At 36.3% G+C, this 10,119-nt stretch overlaps 1 protein-coding gene across 1 annotated transcript in view; it reads left to right on the top strand.

Annotated features, from left to right (window-relative positions):
• Positions 1-82: 82 nt before the first annotated feature.
• The window catches only part of LOC106879652 (ubiquitin carboxyl-terminal hydrolase 14), a 34,045-nt gene continuing 24,008 nt past the window's right edge, over positions 83-10,119 (top strand). The window contains exons 1-5 of the mRNA XM_014929317.2: positions 83-186; positions 4,578-4,723; positions 5,722-5,754; positions 8,075-8,179; positions 9,155-9,258. Coding sequence (XP_014784803.1) covers positions 171-186; positions 4,578-4,723; positions 5,722-5,754; positions 8,075-8,179; positions 9,155-9,258 — 404 coding nt within the window. The 5' untranslated portion in view covers positions 83-170. The remainder of the gene's footprint in view (positions 187-4,577; positions 4,724-5,721; positions 5,755-8,074; positions 8,180-9,154; positions 9,259-10,119) is intronic.

The raw sequence follows: 10,119 nt of genomic DNA, 5'->3' as shown, positions 1-10,119 counted from the left end.
AACGAACCCATCAAATATTTTACCCTCAACATCAGTTTACGTTTCGTTAATAAATCCATGACATATTTTCGCTATAATGTAATGCTACTACGCATGCGCCAAACTTGGTGTTCATATTTCTTGTGCGCGCGCCCGCATTCAAGTTGGGTGACTTGTTTTATTAAGGGACAATGCCGACCTACAAAGGTAACATATATATACTTCATATTATCGTTGTGTAGCTGGTCATTCATTCTCTGCACTATATTCTTAGCGTAAAAGGTTACACCTGTGAATAAATTACCAGAGAAAGTCCATCTCTTAACCTTATAATCGTTTTATGTCTGCTCCGTGTTTGTCCCGCAATTTCATTTAACAACAGTGTGTGTGTCTGTGTGTGTACATAGAATTTATATTTTATAATGTATGTATATATTATATGTAATGTATTATCATTCAACGTCCGGATTCCATAGTGTACACGTAAATACATGTATAGGTATATATGTGTATATATACATATATTTGTGTGTGTGTGTATATATATATATATATATATATATATATATATATATATGTATATGTGTATGTGTGTATATATATATATATATATATGTATATATATATACATACACACCCATACCTGTATATATGTCTATATGAATGTATGTTTATATACATTCATATACTACGTTTACATACGGATGTTGGCATAAGTATCTGTGTATATATGTACTTATTTGTATACGTTCATATATATGTGCATACACACACACACACTAACCGACTTTATTATTTAAAAACTTATCTATTTTTCTTAAATATTTCTCCATATGTTTGTCCTGGGAAGTTGTGATGCCGAAATCATTGTTTTATTAGTCTTGTTCAATTCACAGTTGGCTCCTGTAACCGTTTTCTCCCCTCCTTGGACCTCTTCCGACTCACCATTTCATCTCCTACCATCTTTGATGTTTTCTTCCCTCGTTATTTAAACGAACACCATTTATCGTTTTAAGGACAAATTCTTTTTAAAAAATGTGTAACACGTTTACTCATGGCTTCTCTGTGAATTATATTTATTTTGGTCATTTATTCCATTGTAAATAGTGTTGGAGTGAGTGTGTGTATATATAACTATAGATTGGTGCCCCATCGACTTTGTTGCCTCGTAACTTTCCGAAAAAACTTGTTTTTGAATAAAATTTTGCAGAACAGTATTTTCGGGGATATAGATCATAAGTGTGTTGATGTAATTTGAAAAAAAAAAAGAATGTTTGAAGTTTCGAGTCGTTCTTCTTTACCCATTTAAATTCAGAATCGCACTTACACATGCTTATATTAAGATAGCGATACATAGATAAACTAGTTTATACAAATATGAGATGAATGAAAAAAAATTTCATTTTTTCACGCACACATATCTACATGAGTAAAAGCACAGTCTTTAGAATTTAGGGTCTCGAAAGTGAGGATATCCTTAATCTATGTCTATAGAGTCCATCTTTGAACCGATAAATTATCTTCGATTGGACAGCTTTTTCTAGTAACAGATTCTAGTTTGTGTAGATATCGTTCAACATTTTGCAATCTGGCTAGCGTATATCCCTTTGATTAAGGGCATGCCTACAGTTCAGTGCTCCCAATGACTTAGTTTCCTTGTAACTTTCTGAGAAGTACATATTCTTAAATGAAATTTTGCAGATACTTTTTCAAGGGTATTGATTACAATTATGTGAACATCTAAAGGAGGGGAAGCATTTTTTTTCAATGATTTTACACACACACACACAGAGGCTATAAAACGAGAGTACTCGGCCATTGAATTGGAAATTACCTTCATATAACTGCAAGAACTCATTACAAATGTGTCGGCTTTTAGAAAAATCCTTCATCGTCGATTAAAAGAACATGACAAAAGAAAAGCAAACCTAAATATATTTCCTTTATACCAAAAGGTAGACTTGTTTAAGGTTTTGCGATATGGTTGTTATCTGAACAGGAGGTACGACTATTTCAGCATAGGATTCTCGACAAGGAACCATGAGGTTCCGGTTATTTATGAAGATGTATGTTTGTGTACTTTATGCTGCGTAAGACATGTTATTAGTGAAGTGGTGTATGGTGAGATCCGTAGATTGCAGGAACCTTTGTTTTTATTTTTATTAATTTTTTTTTTTGCATTTTCAAAAGGACGGAATGCAAGTTATCCCGAAAAGAATTGAACTCTTAACGTTTATGTTTGTACCACGTTCCCTATTAGTTTATGTATAAGTTTTGTTGATGCGAAATTTGTTTGTCTTAAAAGTATGAAACCATGTCATAGTGCATGCACAGTAGGGTTGAGCGGGAATGAATAGTCCTTTGTGTGTGGGTGTGTATATATATATATATATATATATATATATATATATAACGAGAGATTGACTGACTCTTACAATTTTCGAGCGAAATCAGTTTGAATTCATTTCGAATTGGGCATAACTACACAAGTGTACTTTTCCCCATCGACTTTGTTTCCTCATAGCTTTCAGAAAAATGAACATTTTAAAATGAAGTTTTCTACAAATACCTTTCAGATGGTGTAAATTTCGTTATCAGGATTTAATGACAAAAAAAAAAAAAAAAATGGTGGGTGCGTACACATATATGCTGACATACATCACTTATCTACAAATTGATACTGGAAATTTAAAAAAAAAAAAATGTAATGTGTGCTCGCCCACCAATTTCTTTTTCACATTAAATTTCTATATAGTCGTAACCTACTTCATTTGATAGGTATTTGTAGACGATTTCATTAGGAAATATTTTCCTGAACGGTATGAAGAAACAAAGTCGACAGGCGGTGATTTGTGTAGGTATGTTTCGAGATGTTACTAGATTTATCGAGAAAGGCATGAGTATCACAGAAGCTACTTGTTCCACCGTCAACCCCTTCTCTATAATTCTGCATCTTCGTAGTTGTTATATAAGAAATCAATAATCCGTTGTTCTCTCTGGTTAGTCGTAGCTGTCCAAACAAATATCCCATACACACACTGTCAACCAGTTTGACCGATGAGCTGGGGGGTCTGATCGTTTTCCGTTTTGGTGGGGTGTGCACTGATAACCACCCGTTTGATGTTGGAATGAGTAAAAGCAAGATTTTATTGAATTAGGGAGTCGGCCTTACTCATCTCAAAGTTACTGATGTTATCGATCGATTTGTTATTTAGTTACACACACACACACACACACACACACACACACACACACACACACACACACACACACACAGTCAACGAAGCGCCTGTATGTTGTTGCTCGACCTGCTAGAAACAGCAGCCAAATTTCATCTCACTCTCTATTGCCTTAAAGGACATGTTGGATGATGTAGTCTGAAGTGGTCAGGCAAGCCTCCAGATGTTTCTTCCTGAGCAGTGGCGTCTTCCAAGGCCTACATTCGTGGAGACCTCCTCTGTGCAAGATTCGCTCAATGCTTCCTGCCACACCCACTGAGGTTTTTAACTGTTGAATCTCTTGTGCTTGTTGTTTATGCTCTGGACAGTTGCCACATCATACTGCTTTGAAATGGCTTTGTAACCCTTTCCTTCACTGCACAAAACGTTGACATAGGTCCTCACTGAGCTCCTTCTTCTTGGCCATGATGATCAGAAACTGAGTATGACCAGAACACTTTTCCTTTATTCATACTCTATTTATACTCTTCTGGAAATAGGACAAAGATTAGCGTATTCACAGGAAGTGAAAACTGGGGTGTGACTAATTCTGAATATGTGCAAAAAAGAACTTTAGGCCATATCTATTATTATGCAAGTGAAGTTTAGCCAACTCATATGGGGATTTGTGCATAGCAGCAAGTTGACAAAAGATTCACAGGAAGTACCAACATGACAGCTTTTACAAATGAAGAATCTAAAAAAATAAAAGATGTTAGTTTCCATGGGGTATGAATAATTTTGAGGACCACTGTATATTGTGTGTTAGTTAAGAAACAGTGATAAGTGAAAATTTTTGTAAATCTAATTATAAGCTTTCACCATATATTGACTACAGAAAATAGTCTAATATTAGGGAATATAAACCCCCTGATGGGGAAAAAATGTGTTGGGAGTTGAACCCATACCTATAGTAGAAGACACTTGCCTAAGTTGCCATGCAGTGAGATGGAACCTGAAGCCATGTAGTTGGGAAGTAGTAGTTTTTATTGATAAAAGGAGCACACTAGAGACATGTGTCTGTTATTTAGCCCCAGGCCAGCCATGACCAGTCTTTTTTCAGATACTGTTTTTTTAAAACTACATCATGTAATGTCGGGTGTGATTTAAGGGAGATTTAGTTGCTGTTTCTTGTAGATTTGTTAATGACAATACTGTGTTCCTCATTGACTTGAGTCATTTCAGTTTTTCTAATTTCACTTAAGTCAGGTAAGAAAAAAAAAAAAGGAAAAAAATCTACAGCAAGATAAGAATATGTAAAACTTATTCTTATGTTGTATTTCCTTGTAAATGTCATTTGGAATCTTACATATTTGTTTGTTATTTGTGTTTTAGAAAATTATGGATTATAATAATTTGTATTGTTGTTTTTGTTTCCAGTTCATGTGAAATGGGGAAAGGAAAAATTCAATGACATTGAATGTGATGCTGATGAGACCCCTATCCAGTTCAAAGCTCAGCTGTTTGCCCTCACCGGTGTACAACCAAGTCGGCAGAAAGTACTAACAAAAGGAGTTATCCTCAAGGTTTGTCTCTCTACATACATCTGAGTCTATTACTGACTGTTTCTGTTTTGGCTGTTTACTTTTTCCTCCTTTTTCTTGAAAACAAAACAAGACATTATTTCTGATTTGTAAAACTGAAATACTGAAAGCTTAGTATAGCTGAGTGGTTAAGATTGTAACAAGATGAGCCTGTGTTTTGATCTATCACATATTTCCCAGCGTCAAACCATGGCTGCCATAAAAGGCATTAAGTTCACGATTGTCGCTCAACCAATCAGATTGACTGGTGAGCTTGAAATCTCACCAAATGGTTTATAGAATGTCCTTGAACTTTTTTGCCAATGATATATAAAAAGGCAGACAAATCTAACTAAATAGTGAGCTATCAGACTCTATGGGAAGTTATTTCAGTTTACTCTGTGTAATGGCTTCTCAATTTATGTACCAAATATTGATAATGGCTGAAGATATCACATGGAGTTATGTTGGTAAATGTCATGAAAAGTCTTTCTTATTTCCTTAATGAGAATGACTGTCTTTACTAATTATAAGTTTTTGTGGTATATTTTAGCCTACTGCAGTGACCAAGTGATCACTGTGACAGGAAGAGCATACAGTTGTAGAAAATCTGCCACACTGCAAGTATAGAAAAGCTCCTTGGAGGGTGATGTTTCCCTTAGTAAATATATATATATATATATATATATATATATAATGACAGTGTAACTTAATAGTTCTAATCAGTTCTGTTTAATCAAACCTAAGGCAAAAAATAGCTAAACTGATTGAAAGGAACACTGAAGGCACCATTGCTATCATATCTTTATTGTGGGTTCTACTCTAAAGATTTAGAACCTGATACTTGTGGTTCCCCTTTCTAAAGTAAAATTGGAGTTTGTTGGTTTGTTGAGCAAGATTTTACATTAAGGAGATTGACTGATTTCTTAAAAGCACTATTGTTTCCTAAACATTTTTTTTTAATGCTGTGAATTTTTTCAATTTTTTTTTTTTTACTCCAGGATGAAGACTGGGGAAATGTGAAACTGAAAGATGTAAGTTGGACTTATTTTGGTCATTTAATTTTAAAAATAAATATAAAAAGATGATTATAAGAATTATGAATATTATAATTGAAAAGCCTTTAGCCATTCAAAAACATTAACTTCACTTAGCTTAAACATTCATCTGATTTGGTGTCAAAATTATCTTCACACCAACTGCAATCTAGTCACTGATGGTTTTACTTTACATTATAATTGCTTTACAATCAACATACAGATTAGATCACTTGCCTGGCAAGTATGCTTCTGAAATTTAATTTTTCTGGCATTCATCATCATCATCGTTTAATGCCCGTTTTCCATGCTGGCATGGGTTGGATGGTTTGACTGAGGACTGGCAAGCCAGTAGGCTGCACCAAGCTCCAACCTGATCTGGCAGTGTTTCTACAGCTGAATGCCCTTTCTAACACCAACCACTCTGAGAGTGTAGTGGGTGCTTTTTACATGCCACCAGCACGGGAGCCAGTCAGGTGGCACTGGCATTGACCACATTCGGATGGTGCTTTTTACATGTCACCAGCACAAGAGCAAGTCGGGGTTGGGGGAACACTGGCATCGACCACATTCGAATGCTGCTTTTTACGTGCCACCGGCACAGGGAGCCAGTCGGGCGACACTGTCATCGACCCACACTTGAATGGTGCTTATTACATGCCATCAACACGGGTGCCAGTCAGGTGACACTAGCGTTGGCCACAACTACGATTTCCGTTTTGATTTCAATTTTCCTTGACTCAATAGGTCTTCTCAAGCACAGCATATTGCCTGACAATTCAAAGGTATTTTTAAATGGGCTGGCTATGTGACACTGGTATTGGGCCACGGTTGTGATCTCACTTTACTTGCCTGGTCATTGGCCACAATTCAATTTCACTTGACTCAACAGGCCTTCTCAAGCACAACGTGTCACCTGACGATTCAAGGGTACTTTTAAATGGGCTGGTTATGCGACACTGTGATCTCACTTGTTGGGTCTTCTCATTCACATCATATCTTCAAAGGTCTTGGTCACTTGTCATTGCTTCTGTGATGCCCAATGTTTGAAGGTCGTGCTTCACCACCTCATCCCATTCCTTCCTGGGTCTCCCTCTTCTACGGCTTCCTTCCACTGTTATAGTGTGATACTTCTTCACACAGCCCTCCTCATCCATACTCATCACATGACTATACCACTGCAGTTGTCTCTCTTGCTCACCACATCTGATGCCTCTTATGCCTAACTTTTCTCTCAAGACACTTACCCTCTGTCGTACATGCACACTGACATTACACATCCAGCAAAGCATGCTAGCTTCATTTCTTTCAAGCCTATGTATGTCCTCAACTGTCATGGCCCATGTTTCACTGCTGTGTAGCATGGCTGTTCGCACACATGTGTTATACAGTCTACCTTTCACTCTGAGCGAGAGGCCCTTTGTTACCAGCAGAAGTAGCAGCTTTCTAAACTTTGCCCAGGCTATTCTTATTCTAGTGGCTATTCTCTGAGCATCCACCCACACTACAGACTTGGTCACCTAGGTATCAACTACTTCTAGTTTCTTCCCCTGGCATGTGATAGAATCTGTTTTCTGTACATCTTCGGTGTTTATTGCCCCCTGTGCATTTGCCACACACAAAAACTATCTTCCCAGTTAACCTTCCTCTGATAATGCTGCACCTCTTATGTGTCCATAGCTTACACCGGGTACATCTTACGGAGTTTCTACCTACACCTTTTCTACATTATATCTCTAATATTTACCTGTAGTGAGAAACTTCTTGAAATGAAAACTAAATTCACATGCAAGATCTAGATGTGAATGCCTCATATCTGATATATACAATAACAGCTGACATAAATGTTGATTGATTTCTCCACTTGTGCTTTACGTTGTGTTTAGAGAGAGGAGAAAGTAAAAGAGAAATCAAGTAGAGTTAATATAAGAGGTGCAGAAAGAGTGCACATATAAGGTTTGGGGGCCGGCAATGATTAAAAGAACACAACGAACAGTGAGAGATAAAGAAGTTGTATCATTGATCCACAGGTGAGTTGGTATCAGAAGGGTTAATGTTTGTCTTCTGAATATTTCGAGTAGATTTCTTTTTATTGCTGTCATCAGGAAGATAACAGCATGGCCATAACCAATATTCAGTTTTTTGTGATTAGTCTCGGGACTAAACATCTTTGGCTGTGTCTGACAAATTTGTTCATTCAACATTGATTGTGGGATTAGTTGCTTCTTTTTTTTCAGGCTGCATAATTAGAACTGAACTAATTAATACTAACAAACCTTCCATGTAACCCTGTTTCATAATCTTGTCTCCACTTCAGGGGATTACGTTTTTGATGATGGGGTCTGCTGATGCCTTGCCTGCTGAACCAACAGAGAAGACCGTATTTCTTGAAGACATGAATGAACAGGAACTGGCTACAGCAGTAAGTTAAACCCTATTTCAGTTTCTTTATTGTGTCTAAATATATCAGCTCCTTTTGGTGTTATATCATCTTTATCATTTTATGTTTGTTTTTCCAAATTGGCATTGGTTGGACTTGGTCTTACGGTGTGTTGTTACCCATTGTGGTTCCTCAAAACTAACCATCTTTTTCATTGTAAAAGCCAAGATGTCTACACCTACCCTGCATAATCATTCTAAAAATAAACGATTGTGTCATAGAAATCTCAAAGCTACAAAATAATGCTTAATTAATTCAAAACAATGTGAATAAATAAGCATTATATTTGACAAAGCAATCTGAATGTTAAAAGGGTTAATCATCTTTTTAACCACAATATTCCAGATTGGATTTAGAATTCATCTGAAGTGTTGTCCATTCAAGTTGAGGCAGAAATCCAAAAGAATTTGACTGATCTTTGGTGTGATTTAATTGCATATCATCAATGCAATGAGTTAAAAAAAAAAAAAAGGATGAAGAATGATTTGGTAGTGGTTGGAGAAAATCCAAAGAGTTTCTTATTGTCTTTCCTTCTGCATATTTCATAATTTCACCACTGGAATCCGACAACAGGACTGATATTACAAGAATACCTTCTGACTATCATCGTCCCATTTGGAAAGTGATATCCTGATACTTGCCAAAGTGTAATAACTCTTCTTTGTAGCATTGGTTATTTAACACAAACAATATTGATTGCCAGCAGGCTGATTGACTTACTGTTACCATCACAGAGAAACAAAGGATAAAATGATAATCTGTATATATACTTTGTACAATTTTACACTAAACAGAGAATTTTTGTTTAATGTAAATTGCATATAATCAGTGATTCATGAACGATTACGGAAAACCTCTTCTGATTGTTTCTCAAAAATGTTTCATAATTTTTTCATTTCCATAAAAATCTTTTGTAGCTCTTCATACCTAACTTGTTCTTTTTCTCTTCATTTCCAGCTGGAACTTCCTCCAGGATTATCAAATCTTGGTAACACTTGTTATATGAACGCCACATTACAATGTCTTCGTGCTATTCCAGAACTTAAGGAGTGCCTGAAGAGGTTAGTGTCTTGTAATGACTTCTCTTCAATTTGTCATTTGTTAACGGACTTACTGTGTATATAGTCTGGTGTATTTGTTTAATGTCAACAGATTTTTACAGGAAGAAAAGAAAGACAAATTATCAAGAACAAACACACCATAAGTACTTCACCAAGGAAACAAAGGAAAAGAAAAAAGGTTGTAGGGATTAAGCAGCAGAAGATGGGGGTGGAGGGATTAATAGGTTGTACACCCTGGCACAAATAGCATGTTCAACCATGCCTTTCAGACAAGATTGCAAAGGCATTGCTGCAGAAAATTGGCCAGCAACACTCGCTGCAACAGCCACCTCACTTTGTGGAGCTCATTTCTCAGACAGGTTGCAGTCATCCCAATTTTGTGAAGGAAATCAGTGTGGGGTCCACGAACACCTGAAGTATCAATGGCAACTGGCACAAACTGATAGCTGCTGGTCAGGCTCCCGTATTTATCTTCTGCTTCTCTGCATCATGGGTGGCAATAGCCAGGTTTGCAGCCAATAATTGTTGTTTTTTATCCTAATGTCAATTACAATGCAAAAGTATGATCTGACTGCAATCATGTTCTTTTTTATTGTCATAGACAATCAGGGACAATATAGGACAATATGTCCTATATAAGTGTGTTGTGTAAAGTAGTTGGCATTAGGAAGGGCCTGTAGCCATAGAAACCATGCAAAAACAGACAATTGGAGCCTGGTTCAGCTTTCTGACTGGCCAGATGCTGTCAAATCACCAGCATGGCAAATAGATATTAAGTGATGATGATATATATATATTATTGAAACGGTTACAACTTGGTATTAGTGGTGTTTATATATATATATATATATATATATATAT

This window comes from Octopus bimaculoides, chromosome 10, assembly GCF_001194135.2.
Source record: "Octopus bimaculoides isolate UCB-OBI-ISO-001 chromosome 10, ASM119413v2, whole genome shotgun sequence".
Taxonomy (NCBI): domain Eukaryota; kingdom Metazoa; phylum Mollusca; class Cephalopoda; order Octopoda; family Octopodidae; genus Octopus; species Octopus bimaculoides.
This window is presented reverse-complemented; position numbering and strand designations above follow the sequence as displayed.